The sequence below is a fragment of the Cyprinus carpio genome, chromosome A5 (assembly GCF_018340385.1).
Source record: "Cyprinus carpio isolate SPL01 chromosome A5, ASM1834038v1, whole genome shotgun sequence".
Classification (NCBI taxonomy): domain Eukaryota; kingdom Metazoa; phylum Chordata; class Actinopteri; order Cypriniformes; family Cyprinidae; genus Cyprinus; species Cyprinus carpio.
Window position 1 is genome coordinate 19,748,494 of NC_056576.1, and position 22,188 is coordinate 19,770,681.

At 36.3% G+C, this 22,188-nt stretch overlaps 2 protein-coding genes across 5 annotated transcripts in view; both read right to left on the reverse strand.

Annotated features, from left to right (window-relative positions):
- Positions 1 to 9,262, reverse strand: part of LOC109090709 (disabled homolog 2-interacting protein-like) — a 126,411-nt gene extending 117,149 nt beyond the window's left edge. For 3 of the 4 annotated variants that reach the window (XM_042756334.1, XM_042756335.1, XM_042756331.1), the window contains exons 1-2: positions 9,126 to 9,262; positions 7,985 to 8,181 (exon numbers count right to left, since the gene is read on the reverse strand). In XM_042756334.1, the coding sequence (XP_042612268.1) occupies positions 7,985 to 8,069 (85 nt within the window). In that variant the 5' untranslated portion in view covers positions 8,070 to 8,181; positions 9,126 to 9,262. Of the gene's footprint in view, positions 1 to 7,984; positions 8,182 to 9,053 lie in introns of all 4 variants that reach the window. The other variant, XM_042756332.1, reaches the window with a different exon arrangement.
- A 4,535-nt stretch (positions 9,263 to 13,797) lies between these two features.
- On the reverse strand, positions 13,798 to 20,219 carry LOC109080524 (protein CutA homolog). Its single transcript, XM_019095577.2, has 6 exons — positions 19,911 to 20,219; positions 18,954 to 19,102; positions 16,090 to 16,149; positions 15,723 to 15,768; positions 15,472 to 15,521; positions 13,798 to 14,084 (listed from the first exon to the last, which is right to left on the reverse strand). Exons 1-6 carry the CDS (start codon positions 20,004 to 20,006, stop codon positions 13,982 to 13,984), a joined length of 504 nt encoding a protein of 167 aa, XP_018951122.1. The 5' UTR covers positions 20,007 to 20,219; the 3' UTR covers positions 13,798 to 13,981.
- Positions 20,220 to 22,188: the final 1,969 nt, after the last annotated feature.

The window sequence follows — 22,188 nt, forward strand, 5'->3', positions numbered from 1 at the left end:
GTAGCCCTAGCTCTATACTGCAAATTCAAGAGTGCATGAGAGAAGCCTGTTCACCATGGGTATGCTTAAATACTTATGGTCATGTAAAATACTTAAATACTCAAATGTGGGAATTGCTATTTTATACAATGGCAAACAAGAAATACCATTAACAATCAATGAACTCTTCTTTTCTAATCTGCATTTCAGTTATTCCAGGAAATTGTCCCAATGCATGCTGTAACTGATTTAAGTTGTATTTGCATTTACTGATATTAAAATATAATTTGCTTTCAGTTGTTGAATGTGCATGTTATTCAATAGGAAAATGGCCTTTAATAGTTCTTGAAGGAACATATTTGCCACAGTTAAGGTACAAATGGGCTTGTAAGGGTGGTACCTTAAAGAACAAGATTTGTACCTTTGATGAAGGTACAATATTGTACCAACAAGTTTTAAAAACGAAAAGGTACATTTTGGTTCCCCATGGTACAAATCATGTCCTTTAAGGTACGAATTTGAATGGTAAAAATGTGTTCCTTTATATTAAGGTACAATTCTGTACCCTTAAAAAGGTACTGCCCCAGTGACAAGGGTTTCTTTGGTACAAAACTGTACCTTTTTTTCTGAGAGTGTAGAGGCAGGCTCCCCTGCACTATAAGGTGAAACTGAATGCCACTGTCGTAACCTCTATGAAGTCAACTCTATGAAGCGACATCTGATGCTCTGAACATAGAGGCAGGCATTCTCCAGATTCACTGAAATAACAGTCCTCTGGCCAGCCTGTGAGAGGATCTGTTTCAGCACAAACAGTCCAGGGGAGCGTTCTGATAATGCACTCTCTGGAGTGAGCATGTCACTCCTCTGTACAATCCGACATGGATAGAAGCACTTTATGCTTTTATTTGGAACTTTATCTTACCAGAGAAAAGAGTTCCAGTACAGAAGAACTTTCTGTATTCTGTCTTACAGCTGTCATGCCACACAACAGAACAGTAATTGCTCAAGGGCAACTAATTTTTGATTACAAAAGACAGCGTTTTGGCCACAATCATTCCTTGGATTCATTGCTGGTCCAGGCCCTATGCAAGGGGCTAAGGCAGGGCTAGATAACAGTCACATAGAGGGAGTGTAAAGAGACATATGAGGGCTATGGCCGGCATCAGCACCAGAGTGTACCGTGACTAGTGTAAGCGACACTACACCCCTTTATGAAAAACAACGACCAGTCAGTATTTAACACAGTAGAAAGGAGAAGAATATCACAGCACCAGCATAAGTAGCAGTAGCGTACACAACACACCTCCTCACAAAAGCAGCAGCACAGCCAGTGCTTGTATAGAAAGCGATGAACAGCGGCAGTGCCAGCATGCACAGTATCTAACCACTAACCACAACCACATAAACAACAGCTGCAGTGGCGGTACTTATCACAGGGGGCAATGAACGGCAGCCACGCCGACATTCATTATGGATAGTGTAAGCAATACTTCACACTCGTATGAGAAAACAGCGGCAAAGCAGGTGTTCAACACAGAAGGCAACGGAAGCGAGTGGCCGAAGCATTTTATATAATACAGACAGACACTTTGAGACTAGTGGGTGCTTATATTGCATAAGCAATTTAATACATGACCATACATACATGACCAATCACCGCTCTGAGGCGGGGAGCTGGATATTATGAAAGGTAGTGAGCAGCCAAAGCTCAATGCTTTATGGAAGGCAGACCGCAGTTCTGAGCCTGCTTACTGCTTATAAGTGAGTGAGGGATCGAATCGATTCCTTTTCTGAGCATAGCAGGTCACAGCACTGAGATTGGTGCAAACCACTGCTCTGAGGCAGGGGCTACTTTACTTCTGTACACAGCAGACTGCTGCCCTGAGGCGGGGGCTTGCTTATCGCATGAAGAGAGGGCAACTGGAGCTTTTCCATGCCCCGAACACAGAAGACAGCTGCTCTGAGACAGTGGGCTGCTTGTTATCGTGTTCTTGAGTGAGCAACTGGATCTTTTCCCCATGCCCTGAGTCTGAACATGGCAGACCGCTGCTTTGAGACAGACCAACCGCTACACTGAGACAGGAGCTGTTTATATTGTGTAAGTGCCAGGCATTTTGTCTTCTGTACACGAATGACCACTGCACTGTGACAGGGGGCTGTTTATGTCATGTGAGTGCTGGGAATTTTGTCTTCTGTATGCAAAAGACCACTGCACTGAGACAGGGGCCTGTTTATATCATGTGAATGAGGGGTTGAAGTGATTTATACTTTGTACATAGCAGATTGCCACTCTAGGTCTAGATTAAGGGGCCAATGCGGGACCTGTGCTGGCATGAGAACCCTAGCTGCATTCTCCATGCTCGTGAGAGACCGACTCAGAGGGAACTGTAATTCCCACTCCTGTCCAGTTTTTAGCGAGTGCGCTTCACTATGGCAGCCACAGCAGAGCGTGAGTTCAGCCTCCAAAACAAAATTAAAACTGTTACGAGAAGTCATCTGATAGCCACCGAATGGCTTTTCTGATGTAATATAACATTATTTGACATTGTTTACTAGCTGTTTTATTGATGTTTTTCTGTGGTTGGAACACTGATTGATCCATTAGGCTCTGTCACGCCACATTAGAAAATGCCAAAATTGTTTGAATTTACGTTATGAAATAAAATTTAATTTATGAAATGGACATAATTTAAAATCTGAGACTTGTTTCATAACAAAAGTAACAAAGCGATTTATTGGATGGGAGGCTCTGTTCATTCATTAACTGAAAACTGCATAGACCAAAAGATTGATTCATCTTCTTTGTGTGGCGTTGAACACAAAAAGTGACACAGAGATTCTGTTCATCTGTTCTCTTCATAAATAAATAAATGCATAATCTAGCCTATATGCTCGTCCTGTAAATTCATGATTAAAAATGAAAAGGTGTACAAAAATATAATCTATTAAATGTCTTATCAATAAATATGAAAATTAATATGACAGGTAGTGATAGATTATGATGGAATTTTTACAACACACTGTCCGCCAAAACGACGGACAATGCGAAAGTCTAACATAACCTCCGAGTATTATATGTGCTATATTGTTCCACTGGGGCGGTCAATTATGATTTCACTTTTTTAATTTTACTTAGTGTGTATTGTTGCTGTTAGAGCATGAATAACGTCTGCAAATATACAACGCTCAAAGTTCAATGCAAAGGAAAATATCTTTTAAAGAAATCGCTCTTTAAGGACTACAAAAAAAGGCTGGTAGGGACTACAACAAGATTCTTCCTGGGTTTGTGACATCACTAAACTCAATGTTTACATAAAACCTGCCCCCGGGAACATGCAACTACACATAATGGCAAGGGGGCATGACATTTCCAGGCAATGTGCAATAGGTTAGAGAATCACAACACACTGGGCCAGCTAACCAATCTGAGCCCGACTGCGTAATTCTGATGGAGGGGCTTCAAAGAACCAGGAACTCAACAGACCACTTTGATGAGAACGGAAACATCGGTGTAGAATAAAGGTAAAATATGTGAAAAATTTTTAGTTGTTTTTTGTTATGTTTACAATCAAAGCATGAACACGTTACACTGCACCCTATAAACACAATTAACCATTAGAAAAAAGCTGATCAACCACCCCTTTAATATTTATTAAAATTCAAAATTTGTTGATTTTGATTGCTTCCATTGTCCTCATTTGTCAGTCACTTGGATAAAAGCATCTGCTAAATGACTAAATGTAAATGTAGATTCAACATACATGGTGAAGTCACAATGCATGTAATTCAAGCATGTGTCTAATATCTGATTTGCTAAGTAAACAGGTAGTTTCGAATACTTACTGTAATTCAATATACATATTTGCAGGAAGTGGGTGCAATTGACTGCATTAAGAACATCTACAATTTACAAGATTGCTCGAAAACTTTCCATGTTGGAAAATCTTGAATTTATTTTCATGCTCTGAAGTGAATCTTCAATGAGTGTAGTAACTTTCTGGGACCATATTACAGAAGCATCCCAACTATCACAATCTTATTTTATCTGGTTAGTAACCATGGTGTTTTCAGGATCTAATTTAGAACATGAATGTAAGGGGATAATTCACATACATACATGAAATATCACATGGTCCTAAGTATTCAGACCCTTTGCTGTGACACTCATATATTTAACTCAGGTGCTGTCCATTTCTTCTGATCATCCTTGAGATGGTTCTACACCTTTATTTGAGTCCAGCTGTGTTTGATTATACTGATTGGACTTGATTAGGAAAGCCACACACCTGTCTATATAAGACCTTACAGCTCACAGTGCATGTCAGAGCAAATGAGAATCATGAGTTCAAAGGAACTGCCTGAAAAGCTCAGAGACAGAATTGTGGCAAGGCACAGATCTGGCCAAGGTTACAAAAAAATTTCTGCTGCACTTAAAGTTCCTAACAGCACAGTGGCCTCAATAATCCTTAAATGGAAGACGTTTGGGACGACCAGAACCCTTCCTAGAGCTGGCCGTCTGGCCAAACTGAGCTATCGGGGGAGAAGAGCCTTGGTGAGAGAGGTAAAGAAGAACCCAAAGATCACTGTAGCTGATCTCCAGAGATGCAGTCGGGAGATGGGAGAAAGTTGTAGAAAGTCAACCATCACTGCAGCCCTCCACCAGTCGGGGCTTTATGGCAGAGTGGCCTGACGGAAGCCTCTCCTCAGTGCAAGACACATGAAAGCCCGCATGAAGTTTGCTAAAAAACAGAAATAAGATTCTCTGGTCTGATGAGACCAAGATAGAACTTTTTGGCCTTAATTCTAAGGGGTATGTGTGGAGAAAACCAGGCACTACTCTTCACCTGTCCAATACAGTCCCAAACAGTGAATCATGGTGGTGGCAGCATCATGCTGTGGGGGTGTTTTTCAGCTGCAAGGACAGGACGACTGGTTGCAATCGAGGGAAAGATGAATGCGGCCAAGTACATGGATATCCTAGACGAAAACCTTCTCCAGAGTGCTCAGGACCTCAGACTGGGCCGAAGGTTCACCTTCCAACAAGACAATGACCCTAAACACACAGCTAAAATAACGAAGGGGTGGCTTCACAACAACTCCGTGACTGTTCCTGAATGGACCAGACAGAGCCCTGACTTAAACCCAACTGAGCATCTCTGGAGAGACCTGAAAATGGCTGTCCACCAACGTTTACCATTTAACCTGACAGAACTGGAGAAGATCTGCAAGGAAGAATGGCAGAGGATCCCCAAATCCAGGTGTAAAAACGTTGTTGCATCTTTCCCAAAAAGACTCATGGCTGTATTAGATCAAAAGGGTGCTTCTACTAAATACTGAGCAAAGGTTCTGAATACTTATGAACATTTGATATTTCAGTTTTTCTTTTTTAATAAATGTGCAAAAATGTCAACAATTCTGTGTTTTTCTGTCAATATGGGGTGCTGTGTGTACATTGAGGAAAAAAATGAACTTAAATGATTTTAGCAAATGGCTGCAATATAACAAAGAGTGAAAAAATTTAAGGTGGTCTGAATACTTTCCGTACCCACTGTATGTATATTTATATATATATATATATATGAAAATTCTAATAAAAAAGATAATTCTGTCATTTACTCACCCTCATCTTGTTTCAAAGTCATCTTGTTTCTTTTGTGTAAACAAGATGGGAAGTTTTTGTAAACGGCCCCAGAATACTACCTAGTTTTTCTACGTACACAATCTCATCTACACTCAGGTTTAATCTGAGTTTGCAATATGAGTCCATTGCTATATGGAAGTACATACATCTCATCATATTACAAAAAGAGAGGATGTCTGCTTTGGAATTACAAACCCTGTCTTTAATCTTTGGTGGCAGTGACTTTTAACCAGAAGTGGAATTCAAGAGCATGTTCACCTGAGCAAAGAACGGAATGATGGGATATTTATGACGGGTCATTAAGTTTAAAGAGAGGGGAAGGCTGCTTTAGGAAAGAACCTGAAGGAGCCTGAGGGAAGCATGAGAGCTTCATTCACACCCACTGACATTTTCCAGAGGACAAATCAATTAGCAGGGCATTAAAGAGAAGCTGTGTGTGACAGAGTCCCAAGGCTCTTAAACAGTAACTGAGATAGCATTGCAGAACACATGCACAAGCACACACACACACCACAACAACAAAAACATGATCAAACACACTCTAGATAGAGCATGCACAAGAAAAACACAGCTTCCGCTAATAAAACACAGCCTGGCACAGCAAACACTTGTGCTTCATTTTATGTGCTGTTTTAAAAAACAATGGGATCGAGGGGAGCAGGACTAAGTAATTAAGGATTACTAATGCTTGGAACGTTGAATAGTTGTGATACATTCAGAATAACAAAATTAAAAGAAAAAGCATGGAATTCTAATACAGTAAATAACACTGTCGACCAGCCTTATTCACAAAGAACTAGATTGTTATGTCCAATATTAAAATAAAATACTAAAGGCTAAATCCAAAATAATTTAAATAGTTTTAAAAGCTAAAAGTGATATTACATAAGGAATAATTGATGACGGGCTGTTGAATTATTAGAAAAATAATGCACACCCAAGGAGGTGATGCGACCACGACACGAAGCGGAGTGGCCGTTACACCTCGGGTGTGCATTACTTTTCTAAGATGAATTTTATTCAGTTCTGTGCAAAAGAATATGTTTTTTTTTTTTTTTTTGACTAATATCCAAATAATGAATAGTCCTACATTATTATCAGAGCATGTGAGCAGAGCATAGCGGGGAGCAGATCAGTGAATGAGAGGGTATCATCATTTTACCAGTGTTGCCCAGTACAGCTGTACACCTAACCCTAACCATCAGGAACAATTATACTACATAGAAATTTCCTGTCGGTGCGTTAATTGAGCGGACTGCTTTTCCGGTGAGCATGAGAGGTACATGAGCGGAACGCACATTCATAGAGCAGATTATTGAGCAGGGCGTCACACAGCGCAGTGACGACGGCTACATGGAGAGTGAAACCAATGCACTGAACACTGCTGGGCTGACCATAACACAATAGGAGTGTTAAAAAAAATGATGGCATAAATGTATATTTTGGTATCAAACCTATAGATGCAACCAGCAGTGCATTAAATATGCTTTACTAATTAATTAAGCATAAACCTGGCAACTTTTTAAGTGCAACATGAGTAAATAATATGCCACTGTTACCATGTAATCATGTGACTTGTTCCGTATACATTTTTGTCATTGTGATTATTCACAGCACATGACCATGTGTCAGAGTGCCTGTCTGGAGGGAAAATACCCACCAGCTGTAAATGTCTGACATTTGAATGAGTAAAAACATGTATGTAAATGGAGAAAAAAGGAATAGGTTATGAGCACTCAATGTCTTTGTACTCGATATGTAGACACAGTGAAAAAACACATCAAACAACAACTCTACAACCCAACATTCTTGTTCTGAAGTGGAAGTATTTTGAATTGGCTCAGTATTAAACAGACCTATTTTCAAGTTTCTTTCCTACAAGGACTTACTGGGCAGCTGTTTTATCTGGCTTATATCATAAATTCCAAATCCTCATAATTCTTTGAACTGTGGTCTTAACTGATCTTGACAGAAGATCTGCTCAAAAAGCTCATCAACAAGTATCATGTAGAGCCATGCCTCAACTAACACATCTGTTTAAAATACAATAAATGACTGTGTTGCCATGGCCCAGAGTTCCAATCTCATTTCTCTAATGTAGAAAATGCTTGAGCAGGTTACTCTTGATAAACACACTAATCTAGCTTGCCTGTTTCAGTGTAGATTTCCTGTTTTACATTTTTTATCAAATCAAGTGTTTCTTCACAATTCCTCAAATAAGTATTTCAGGGCAAAAAGCGCAAATAAGTAATCACATCTTGTTGCATTACTAAAAGTAGTGCTTAAGTTAAAGTGTTGCAGATTTTCTCCTCTTGTTCTCACTGTAAGCACTGACTCTCCACCCCTCTTACGGGACAGTCCTACCTGAGACTTGAATCCATCCGTGATGTTGGCTGTGAGATGAATAGAATAAAGGGTTCTCCATTGTGTTTCTTCTCCTTTGCATCATTGTAATTGGTAACCTGGACCAATATGCATGAGGATAATCTACTGAGAGAGGCGTGCATCCCTCTATCTGCTACTGACCGATGTACAGTCCTCTCAACTGCAGCGTGTGTATGCTTGAGAGAGAGAGAGAGAGAGAGAGAGGTGGGGGTGCAAAGAATCTGATAATTTAATTTGTAATGATGCAGATCAAAGTTAAAAAACAAAACTGGTATCATCTGAAGCAGCAGGCTTTCCTGTTTAGTTTGATTTAACATCCCCACTAGGTTTTCATCTAAAAATGAGTGCCTATTATGTACTGTAAACAGAAATATTATGTCTTACCTGAAAAAAAAAAGAAAAAAGAAAACACACACGCACACACAACAGTGTGTATACTACATTTGCCACAATTGTTAGAGTGACTAGGCTATAGGCTAGACACACATGCACTTATATTTTTAGAGTTATTAGAGTTATGTTTTAGAGTATTTTAAATAACATAAGCTAACAACCTGCTATTTCCTATTTATTTACAAACTGAATTAAAATATACAAAATGAAATGGGGATGGCTATTGGGTAAACCATAATCATTTTAAATACATTTAATTATTTCATCATTAATACATAAATTTAACAAGCACAATTAATTTATGCAGAGAATTTAAAATGTTAATTCTTTCAATTAGTGTTACAACCACAACTCATCCCGAGGTAACTTAAGATTGACAAAAACATCTCTGCACAAACATTAATTTACAGTTTCAGGACACGCTGTAGATTTCTAAACTATTTTAATTTATAGCAGACAATAAATATTGCAATAATACCTAAGTTTGAGGCACATACTGTAGTGCCAAAACATTGTCCTTAAACGTGTTACTTCTAAATGACTACATTCAACACGTTAATGTTAAGTTACCACATTTTCCCGTTTATCCAAGTGCGTGTTGAGAAAATTGAATGACTTAATTTAAAAGACTTTATGAAGTAAACGTGTAATATACCATCGGCAGGGGCTTCACATTTTCTTGAGAACTTGTTTCTATGTGAACAGTTTGTAACGACCGAGGATTTACCTGATTAAAATGCACGTTCAAACTCAGCCGCGCACGAAGGTAAGTTAGTTGCGTACACATTAGTTCGGCTCGCCCAACGCCTACCGCTGCGTAAAAATGATTGACAGCCACCGCCACCAATGAGACATCAAGTGTATTTGCGAGATGACAACACGTGACGTTCTCAGATATGCGTTTCTGTGGCAACACTATCAACCCGAAAGTGTTCTCGCGCTGTGAATGTACGTTCACGCCATATCGTAATTATCCTGATTATGAGATACCAACTTATAAAAAGCGTTCACGTCCTTGTAGAACTTGTAATTACAACTTGTGAACTGGGAGTTTTCTGAGAGCTACAACTTGGTTTATTTATTTTTTTTTTTTTTTAAAAGGACTGTTTAAAACTACAGTTTCGAGTGGAACAGCTTCTCGGAATTATGGTAACGTAATTACGACATGGCGTGAATGCAGTTTATGGTAACCTGAGTTTATTAAATATTAAATATTAAATATTCTCCTGGTACCATGCAATTCATTGTTTTATTTATTTATTTATTGTCTGAATAGCAGGCATTTGTTGTAGGGACTTTTCTATGACCACAGATGATACGTCCTTCTTCCAAAGCCAATCCTAAAGGAGACTAATTAAAATTATTATAGACAAATAAAAATTCTGGTAGTATCACTAACATCCACAAGAGACCGCAGCCATAGTCTATAGACTCTATTCTATTAATACAATACATGAGATACAGATATTTGAGTAGTTTGGTAAGAAAGACCACAGAGAAAACAAAGGCTATTTCTTTGTCACTATTATGATGCAAACATCAAGATCCATATTGAAAGATAATGTTATTGTTGGCATTACGTCTTGCTTTTAGTATGACAATGACCCCATCAGTCAGTACTGAGTTTGTTTTTTAGGGTGTGAGCATCTACATGAAAGACTATGACTATGAAGACTATAAAGCCTGTTAGGCTATTTCTGGCAACTGTTAAAGTAACATTTATAGAATAATTATGAATTCTTATTTGATCTTGAGAAACTTTGAATTATTAGATAGATTATACAACTTTGCTATTTGGCCAGTTTATCATAAAACTCAGTAAACTTGGTTAGCTGCTGCTGCAAAACAAGTAGACTTGCTCTGGCTAAATGCACATTAAATAAAAGGAAACATGCTGCTGCTGCTGCTGCTGCTGCTGCTGCTAGAAAGAGAGGAAGATCCCCCTGTAGCAGATTCAGGCGAGGTGGTGGGCTAAGAAGAGGATATGCACTGCACGCAGGTGTGGTGAGCATGGAATGTGTCTGATTTATAGGCACACGGTAATTGTAATTAGAACAAGATTGGCTGGGAACGTGATTTTGAATTACCCAATTAAAGCGCCAATAGAGTTTCATGGCTGAACTACTCATTGAACAAGAACTGATCACTTCTATCAAATAACCAGTGTTTGGGGAAAGTTACTTTTAAAAGTAATGCCTTACAATATTGCGTTACTCCCTAAAAAAGTAACTAAATACGTTACTTAGTTACTTTTTTATGGAAAGTAATGTGTTACATTACTTTTGTGTGTTACTTTCACATTACTTTTTAAATATGAGCAGGGCTTGATTGTTTTTAATATAGAAGTTCTAAGCAAATGTAAAAGCCCTTTCACACCAAAAAGTGTAATGACTAAAACCTCAGGCTGAAGTAAAAGTAAATTAACGTCTGTACAGTAGAACACGGGAGAAGAAGGTTCAACACTCTTCAATAAAAAAAAAAAACAATGAAGCACAATTGTTAGTTTATCTAAAGTCATTTTTGATTATTAGTATGGTTGAACTGGATCATTAAAGGTGACACTGTTAATAAAAAGGTAGATACATTTGTGTTATTTAATATATTTAGTTATTGCAGGTTTGCGTCATATTCATATTTCACTGTTTTGATTAATTTTGATGAATACTAAATCTGTTTTGTTTTTTGTTTTTTTGTGAGTGGGATGAATTTATGCACATTCACATTTAGTCTAGAACTACAGTAACATCATTTCACACAGCGCACACAACGCCTCCATACTTCCAATTTCTCCCAATATGGGAACAGGAGTCTTGTCAGTCAAAAAATGGGAATTGGCATTACTTTTTTGAAAAAAGTAACTCAGATATTTTCTTGTGAATTAAAAAGTAATGCGTTACTTTACTAGTTACTTGAAAAAAGTAATCTGATTACGTAACTCGCGTTACTTGTAATGCATTACCCCCAACACTGCAAATAACTGTGTAGAAACCTCAGTGGTGTTGTCGTCACAGATGGTGATGGAATGGACAGTGTCCTTTTGCATTCACGCCCTGTTCATCAGTAGCACTGTTGGGAACATCCTGTCTGATTTTCCTTTGAGAAACTAGCCTCTAAATGCATGAAGCCTTGTACGGTTATTTGGAGTCATCAGTCATTAGTCTCTTCACATTCTCCCTTCTGTTTTAACAATCTATACATTGTTCCTCTGGGAATGGAAGCTGCTTCTTGCTTTCACATTCTAAAACTTAACAAACAGAGCCTGCAGGAACATTCATATATTTCAAATATGATTTTATGGCCTTTCCCAAATTTATACAAATTAAATAAAATTTCATCATAAGCTTTTAATTCCAGTTAAATCAGAAAACAGGTTTAAAGGCTGAATAGTTTAAAAGGGAGTGTTACATTGCTGAAGTAATAAATCAGTGTCTTCAATCTCAAAGCAGAGCTTGCAAATTTGTATCTGGCAGAGCTTTGTACTATAGTGTTATTATAACCCCCTTTTTGTTTCCTGCGCAACCAGCTTCTTAATTGCACGTTTATTGAGTACGCTCAATGATTAAATAACTGAAACTGCCTGCTCACCTAGTAAATAATGAAGTTGAATTAGATTATCAAGCTATTTATGCCATGCCATCCTTCTGAAACAATTAAAGAGCCTCACATTTTATATTATTGACATAAGCTGTGTGTTCTTGTTCTTAAAAGATGGTAATGTTGATCTTAAAGTCAAGTATGTATAAAAAGTAGTGACCTTGTTCCAAGATACTATCTGTCAGCACGTTTGAGCAGTAGGTCCTATAATCGATGTTGTCTTTGATAAATGGTTTGACAATCAAGCAATATGAGCCATGAACACTGGCTCATAATAAAATGTAAAATTTTAGTCAGATTTAATATAAATATAAATTATGCACCTTAAATAGAACATTTTAAACCGCAAAAGTATCATAAATTTCTATAAATAATCTAGTAATAAATATATTAAAATATAATAAATATATTTACTTATTTGAAAGCTGATTTTAAACATGAGAATTTGCAGGGGACAAAAGCCTAATCAAACAATGGATACCTGTTTCAGCCTTCCATATAGCACAATAACACACAATTAACACACTCTCCACTATTCTTGCTCATGTGGCATATGAAAGAACATACAGAAACAGACATAAGCAGCTTTAAAAACAACCTAGACATCTATCCTTGATATTATAGACAAGAAGTGAAGTTATTTTAAAACAGGAGTAATATGTGCTGTATACACAATATGTAAAATATACTGTATACGTTATAAAAAGAGGAGAGTATCTATACTTTAAAATCAGTATGTCACTGAAGCTTGCTAGGTATAGCTGGTTAGATGAGAGGTCAGATAGATGACTTCATCACGACTGGATCTCAACAAATCCCTACATACAAAAGCCCTTCCTTACCTCTGCACTTCTATTGTGTTTTCACCGTTCCGGAAACATCATTTCAAAAGCAAGAAGAATGCAGACATAAACCCATTCAACAAAACAAAATTTGCTATTCAGTTGCACACAGTGAAAATGTGACAATTATAAGATTTAGATTATTTGAGGGAACAGAAAGATTCAGATCTGCTCATGATTGCTAAACCAACTGTACAACATATTGTTTTGTGTAGATTAAAAAAAAAAAAAAATCTGTTTTGTTAAATCCACATGGACCAAACAATTACATAAATATTATAGCAACAGTTACAAATCTCTGTGATTATTTTTTATGAGATATTCATAACAAATGTGTTGGCACTAATTACATACAATTGCTGCTAAAACTTAATAATTAAACTTACAGTCATTCCTAATATTGTCATTTTTGTTTAGGCATGTATGTGAAAAGAAAAAAAAAGAAGTCTGAACACAACTTCTGGAGCTAAATATGATTTTTAAACAGATTTATGTTTTGTTTGCTCTTATGTAGTGTCAGGAACATCGATATTTACATTCTATAGCAATATTGCAAAATAATGAACTTAATGTGTCATATACTGTACCACATTTAATAATAAAAAGTGATGATGGCAAAGTTGAAGAGGTCCCATTCATTTATTTTGAAATGAATATTTGGAGAAAACAAAATAAAAACTCAAATTCTGCTCAACCACTACATAAACACTTGAACAACCATTAGAAAATATATATATATATATATATATATATTATTTCTAATGGTTGTTCAAGTGTTTATATATATATATATAATATAAAAATCTAATATATATATTATTTCTAATGGTTGTTCAAGTGTTTATATATATATTATAAAAAAGCATATTTTAACAATTGAATGAATTCATATGAGCTTTAAGTTATACTCTTCATAATAAAGTGATCCACGTCAATAGATTGGTTTGTGGATATTAGCCATAATGGTCACTGAAACACCACAATAACAGTCTATCCACTGATCTTTATATTAACAGACATTCATTGGGTGGGCCAGGGTTCCCATTAACCTGAGAATTTGTGCTCATGTTCTCATATCCCCTCAATGTTTCTGTATAGTGAGCTTCCAAAAGGAGAGCTTCTCCACTGGATTGCAGACACTGATGTGTCAAATATCAGTGACTGCATCTTCCATCCACTTCAAGTAATGCTGGCTTCCATCATCAATAGGAAAACTGATTATTTCTGGAATGTCATATGGATGCACAGCTCTGAGGGAACACAAATGAGTCCCCGTCAAAATAACAGATTTGAACATTATAACAACAACAAAATGAATGCAAATGAAAAAGCTATAATGTTCTCTATTGTACACTATCATTCAAAAGTTTGGGGGTCAGTAAGATTTTTTAAAAAGTAATTAATACTTTTATTTAGCGAATTTATTTTTCAAATAAACACTGTTCTTTTGAACCTTCTGCATATCCCAAAAAAAGCATTACATTTTTCCACAAAAATATTAAGCATCAAAACTGCTTTCAACATGGATAATAATAAATGTCTCTTGAGCACCAAATAAATTAAAAGCAATTAGAATGATTTCTGAAGGATCATGTGACACTGAATGCCTGCTGAAAATTAAGCTTTGCCATCACAGGAAGAAATTACATCTTACAATACATTAAAACAGAAAACAGTTATTTTAAATTGTTATGTCACAATATTCTTCTTTTTACTGTATGCTTGTTCAAATAAATGCAGCCAGGGGGAGCATAAGAGACTTATTTTTAAAAACATCAGAAAATTTTACCAACCCCAAACATTTGTATGATTGTGTACAATGACAGTGAAACTCAGAAAGTTCATTGAAACTGGTCAGTTTTTGTTAATTCAGAAAAGGTATTCAGAAACTGCTTCCTTTCTTCACATCTTCTAGGTGTGTAAATTGAAGTTTCACCATAAGGAGCCAGCTTCTATACCACAGCTTGAGTCTTAAAAGCTTCGTGTTCACATGCACCGAGGGTTCCACTGGGCATTAAATCTTTTTAGGCTCTTTGAAAGCTCTGGACAAATGTGTTCCACAATTTGGTTAAGTCAGACATACATTCAGAAAATAAATGTATCATCAGTAACACTTTAGATTAGGGAACACATTTTCACTTTTAACTGGAGTTTTCCCTAAATAAGCTCCTAATTTGCTGCTTATTGATAATAAGGTAGCTGTTGTTCTCAGGATGGCACATTTCCTGCAACAATCCAGGAAGTAAAAGAAAGTAAAAGTGTCACTCAGTATGTGAGGTAAGTGGTACATGTCTTCTGACCTCCTACAGGTACCACAAAGGGAGCATTTTATTAGATCCACACAATTTTCTTCAGGCTGAGATGATTTGTTGTCATGGAAACGGTTACACCAATCGAGAAAGTCTCATACAACAGTCACTCAATTTGTTTCATATAACAGCCGATCTGATTTTGAACCCTGGATTAGTGATACATCACTATATACTGTGAATAACACTACACACACTATATATTGTCTATTACAAACTGAAATAATCAAACATTTAAGCATTCATGTGTATGATTGTTAATCACGACTGTGCATGTTGGGTGAATATGTAGAAGTTTTCAAGCAATTGTTATAAGAAATGTACTTACTTTATATAAGCCACAATTCTCTGCACCAGAGACGATTTTGTTCTCACAAGCTGTTAAAGAAATTATTAATTCAGTATACATAACATTTAAAAAAAAAATAGCATAACCATAATAAGAGATACAGATTACTACAGATGCTGTATACAATAAATGATAAAGACAATTTCTCATTAACTTCTCATTAAAGCATCAACATAGTAAAAAAAAAGAATTTTGATTTGAATAAGAAACCTGAAGTTTAAATAACAGACCAGCAGTATTTCTGAGGTATCCCGTATCTCTCCTTTCCAGTAGTACCTGAAATCAATACACAATTTTGGTAAATTACATTTTGTAAATGCATACATGCATTTAATACTTATTGGAATAATTTTATATATTCATTTGTTTAATTGATATTTTACAGGAAATAAAAAGATCAATAGCTAGGTTTTTCTGCTGTGCATGCTGACCAGACGCAACAATCCAGTTCTGCAGTCCAGACAAGGTTATCCTACCTACAGTATATTAACTGTCAATTTAGTATCTCTGCATGTTGTTGCTAAAGTAAAACTTCAGGCTGCAGAGTTTTGAATTCAGAACTCATAATGGGTGAAAGGTTAAACTCGCTGGTCTTACATAGTGGTAGTGCGAGGAAATATATTCACGCATGCTGCCAGCCTTTTTTCCATGATGCTCCTAACAAAGAGAGAGGGAGAGAGAGAGAGAATTTAGCATCTCTGTATTTGCATATGACTGCATCACAAGTCAAAGGCACTCTGTGCTCTTTCAAATATATAGACACACACACAGCTCATCTGAATGCAAGTGTAATACCGTAGGGGCAAAATTTAGTTTTAACAGTGAAATTCAATTAAAATAAATTTAAACTCAGTGTTTAAAAAAAAAAAAAAAAAAAAAAAAACTAAAATGAAAGACATAGAATCTACAGCAGCAATGCAGCACATACCAAAAAAAAAAAAAACCCTTTAAAAAAAAAAAAAAAAAAAAAAAAAAAAAAAAACTTAAATCTACTCAGCTTTAAATTTGCCAAACATGAACCTACGCAGCAATATACAATTGCCTATTTCACCAATTAAAAATCAGTGTCAGGCATCCATTACTGACAGGGTGATTATCAGATTTTGATACCTCACTCAGACTTGCATACTAACACAAACACAACCTTGAATGGAAGCTTGTTTCCGCCACAGGTTAAATAAATACATAAATAAATATATACAATTCTGACTTTTCCCCCACAATTCTTAGTTTATTTCTTACCATTTGGACTTAGAGTCTTGTCTCACTCAGAACTGCTAAAAAGTCTGAATTGTGAGATATAAACTACGTGAAAAAGCATGAATAGAGCTTATATCTTGCAATTCTCAGAATTGTGAGAAACAGTCTAAATTGTGAGAGAAAACTCAGAACTGTGAGAGAGAGAGAGAGAGAGAGAGAGAGAGAGAGAGAGAGAGAAACAAGAGACATACTTGTGAGATAAAAAGTCACAATTACCTATTTTGTGGCAGACATAAGCTTCCATACACTTGAACCGAAAACTTACATTTTGCATAAAAAGATACACTATCTGTATCTACAGATGGTGTGGAGGTGGACTAGAATGTGTTATGCTGGACTATGGTTGATTTGTGTTTTTCAGCTCACTTTGGCATCATCCCTTAGTTGTGCAGTGCAGCCGCGGCCTAGTCAACTGAAAATGTACCTGCTGCCTCTCCTCTTTCCTGATGCATCTGCCATTACCTCATACTACTGTACCTACCAAACTACACTGTGCTGATCATCCTCCCTTCTCTTTATATTCCCTCACTTGATCAACATGGCCTATGCAGGATTTTCCGACCATGGCAACATATAATTCTGTACTCCAGACCTCAAGAGTGCACTCTCAAAAGATCTCATTTTTTTGCCTGTTTTTGCCTCATTTATGTTCCTGATTCATGCTTTATTAAAGAAACTGCATGGATTATTACTCCTGGATCAGAAAGAAGCAAAAGGGCCCTCATACTTGGTTGGTTCTGAACCTCGGACTGCTCCACTTTGATGAGGTTACTCATCTGGAGTGCACTCTAACGACTTAACAACTGTAAAGTGCTCTTTAACAAGAGTATAACGGGAAAATTAATCCTTATTTAACTGAGAGGGAATATGAAGCTCAGGTTGAGATGCTATATGACATGAATCATGGTGAAGTTTTGCAAGTTCTGCAAAAACTATTGTTAAATGTATTGGACAGCCTAGTAATTAAAGAAAATATTAATGTTTATGCAACAGATAGCTTACTGTAATAATTTCCATGGAAACAAGGCTGGACTATATTGCAGAGTACTATATTACTTTATATAACTACATACAGTATTACTCTGATAATAAAAACAATCTGGGGGCACTAGAAACTTTGCATCTGATATTTAAATCTTATTATTGCAATTAATTGTCTGTTGACACAAACCACATGGCATCCACAAACAAATATTGTACTTCAGAGGAAATATGGGTGCAGACAACAATGTATTTATCTTGCTGCTGGCCATATCAAGGAAGCTGTCAAAAGGGGAAAGCTATTTAAGAGGCAATGTTACTCAATTACAGTAATACATTTCTACAACAATGTGCAGTTTTGTCACTAAACATGGCAAGATGTACAACATTTAAAAAAATGTTGAGTTCTGACAATTTTACAGGTGAACGAAGTGTAGCCCACAGAACTGCAGGCTATGGGAGAGTTATCAATAACACTAACACAACTAACGCTGGTAAGTAGTATGATAATGGCAACATGACAAATTAGTTTTTTTTTTTTTGTTTGTTTGTTTTTAAATGAAAGCTATATATTTTACCAAGTATTGTTCCTATTGTCACAAAAAGTGTGATTCTTTTAAACTCTAGCTTGAGAAAAGAACAAGCAAGTGGGTATTTTTGTACTTAGGTTGGTACAAGATTTGTCTTCTACATCCATGCATCCAATAAAAGAAGAGATGCCTTCTTTTGTCAAATTGTTGTGTTGTTTATTTTTTAAAGATTATGATAAACAAAAAACAAACAAACAAACAAACAAAAAACTTCCAAGTTACAGTGGATCGCTTAATAGTTTAAAAGACTGCACTGTGTGTAACAACCATAAAACGGTGGAGCATTTGCTTATGTCAGTACTACAAATCAGTCTGGGTTTTTCACTGTTTTTGGTTTAGAAACTTTGGATATGAACATGTAACATTTTAATTATATTCTGCTGAAATGACCAAAATTACTTAAAAAAGGATTCGTTAATTTTGCTGAATGAGATTCAAAGATCGGAGTCAGTAAAATGATCCAAACTTCCCATCACTATTGGATTTATGTAAACATTACACACCCTTGTCATCTGTTGGCTGATGACAAAGTATGTCACTTATTAGCTACAATGAAGCTTATTCTTGGTTCTAGTATATTTATTTCCTTGTGTGAGTTTGTGTTTGTATCACTGTATGCAAGTACAATACCTGCCAATGTCTCTAGCAGTCTGTTCTGTGGGACAGTTCACAAGCAGCACAGAGTGGTATCCAGCCACATAGCTTCCTGTGACAGCAGAGTGAATCTGAACACACAGTGTCTTGAGCACAGGGTACATGGAACAAGTCAGGACTAAAATCTACACAAAAAACACACAAACGAATCGGGGGGTAAACAGAGAGCATTAATGCAGTAATGCATGCTACACTAAAATATTAGAATTTCTAGAATGTATGAATATCTTCGTTTGAATCTATTTCCGTTAACCAAATCGAGTAAAAACAGCCAACAATTGCAGTAATGTGTCTGTAATGTAAATTTTTTGAGTGACCTATTCCTTTAATATAAGGATTGTAAGGCACTCAGCAGCTGATCTTGAGTAAGAATTACTGCTGAATGCACAACCACATCTTTCAGAAGCACAGAGGGACTTGAACATGCATTATTGTGTTCCATGTGAAAAGAACAGTGAGGGATTATCCTGTGATGACCTGATAACAGATTGTATTTGCCACAAGAATGCAGTGTGCTTGCTCAGCTCTTTGAGAAACAAGGCTTGCTATTTAGTTCAGAAGATGGAATTGCATTTAAATACTACATTTCACCATAATTTTTTCTTATTAACACGTTTCTGACAAAATAGAAGCAGATGGAGATATAGCCTACTGTAAGTGCTGAAACTCTACACCAAGCACAGTTCACATCTATAGCTCTTTCTTTCCAGTTTTTTTCTTTATATTTAATAGTTTGTCAGCTGATTGTTAACACACGGCTATTTTGGTGTCCAAAAGCAGGTCAACATGTTTGCGTAGTTTTATAAGGCAAAATAACAGCAATAAAGTTAAAGCTTGTCAACAGTCTGCAGCAGTGTTCAACTTGCCGAGCACGTGCTGTTTCAGTCTCTCAGTATAAATGTCACGTATCGAGAGAAATAAAACTGGATTTACCACGCAAAAGACCACAAAACCCGATCGAGGAACAGCCGAAGACATTATGTCCTTGAAGTACAGCAGGTACAAGCAATCCCGTTTGTTCTCTTGCATAATTATTTCACAGCACTAGAAGTTACATCGCCGCTGAAGTGCAGGCGACTGTACGCAACTTATACGAAGATCATCTCTTCAGGTGTCCAGCAAGTTCATCTCACTCGCATCAAAGTCCAGATTGGATATTCTGTGGGCATTTCCCAGAGCGGCTGCTGTTGCACTTGATGCTGATTGAGTGACGCTCATATCCGGATACCGGGGCTTCCAATCAAGAGCGGTGCACGGGTTTCATCATAAGAGGATTGGAAACCTAATAAACTTAAGTGCTGCTGCTGACTGTTGGTAGTTTGTTATGGACTGCAGCCATACAAGTAAAGTCACGGTGGCTTTTTTGATTATATAAATTCGCCTTCGAAAGAATTCAAAAAATTACAAAACTTGCATACTCACCTCCTACAGAATACTGCTAAAACAGACTACCTGCAGGCTAAAACCTAATATATATATATATATATATATATATATATATATATATATAAACTCTTTTTAAGGAATATAATAAAAAAATAGCACGATAAACAAATTAACAAATATTTAATTTTGGCGATTTGTTAATAAATTTTTGTGTAATGTTTTAACGTTGTTGCGGAGAGCTTACTACGCAAGAGCTTAACGATTTTCTCTCTCTCTTCTAGTGCACTCTTTTCAAATTAGATAATAAAACAGACCTATACTATGGTAGTATTTATATAGGCTAAAACTATGCAGGTCAGACCTTACTACTACAATATCAGCCATATAATTCAAGCATAACAGCCTGTCGATAACATTGATGTACTGTACAGCACAAATAAATGGCAACTGTATTATTTCAAGAAACCTTAACTGAAGCAAGTAGACTTGGACTAAAAAAATGCTGATTCTTGTTAAAATTTCAGCGGTTAGGTTTCTTTGTGCGTCAGACAGAAACATGGAAAATATTTGACGCCTGTGTATCTACTGAGTGGTCCACATATGCATGTATGCCACTCAAACCAATGACCCAATTTCACCCTCGGCCTCCCACCATCTTCAAACCAACTTACAGTCTCCTATTTATACATCAAAACCCTTTGAGGTAGAATGTTATATTAGTTTTGCCTTCTTCTCACACCATTGTATTATACAGTAATTAGCTAAATTAAATTAAACTAAACAAGAAAAACAACATTAAATAAATTCAAAATCTGCTGGTATTGAAGACATTATAGGCTTGTCTTTTTATTTCGAAAAACAAAAATAAAAACAATAACAACATTGTTTACGATACAAACATTGAAACATTTTTAAAACATTAATTGTGCTATTTTGTGTGTTCTGTAAGTATGTGAGAGCAAATTAAAATTAAAAAGAATATCACTGCATTCAATAAGTGATTTCTCCTCATATTTCTCAGTTAAATATGCATATTTCATTTGTAGTGTATATATTGTTTTCTAAGTAGATGTGCATCAAGGACTGTGCATTATTTCTACCCTACAGTTTTTCTCTGAGTAACCCATCATTTCGGTTTGAATGTAGTTGCACTGAGTCTGGGGAACGCTGGTGGAGGTGGTGGTCAGGCCTGGAGATAATGCAAGTTCCTGTGACTGTGAGATTGTCATTGGAAAGGACTTTCATTGGGTCAAGATCTGCTCTTCACAAATCTGACCACCTTTGATAATCTCTGCATACAATAGCCTATTGCAACCCATTCACTCTGTTCTATAATGATACTTCAAAATCCTATGACTTAGCGATCAAGAACATCACTAAAGCAGATCTCGGTCTTTACTATTGCTCAAGGGTAGAGGCCAGGAAGATTACAAAGAATGGAATAATCTTTGAGGAAGATGTGTACCACACTGGTGATACTCTCATAAAGCTCACATACGGTAAGCTTGTTTCACACACTGCAAACAATGTAAAATAAAGAGCACTGAATAATCTGCTGAAGCAAAACATGAATATACTAAAAGAAGACTTATAGTCCTAAAAACACTTGGTGTAAGAATTAGAGAAATGTAAAATACTTATATAAATTTGTTTACTTTATGATGACCTAATTTTGCCAACAAGGTGGGTACTATCATTTTCATCTCTTGCTAATTTAGCAATGACATGCTGCTATTAAAATTTAAATACATACAGTATATATAGAAGGCACTGCACGGTTATGCACACACATACAAAACATTATCATGGTAAAACACACTACACT

Excerpts from the sequence above, each read along its gene's own strand:
- LOC109080524 (XM_019095577.2), bottom strand. The coding sequence starts at position 20,006 with ATGCAAGAGAACAAACGGGATTGCTTGTACCTGCTGTACTTCAAGGAC. Across the intron at positions 19,103-19,910 it reads GTTTTGTGGTCTTTTGCGTG|ATTTTAGTCCTGACTTGTTC; the intron begins GTAAATCCAGTT and ends TTTTTTGTGTAG. Across the intron at positions 15,522-15,722 it reads ATACCTCAGAAATACTGCTG|CTTGTGAGAACAAAATCGTC; the intron begins GTCTGTTATTTA and ends TTTCTTTAACAG.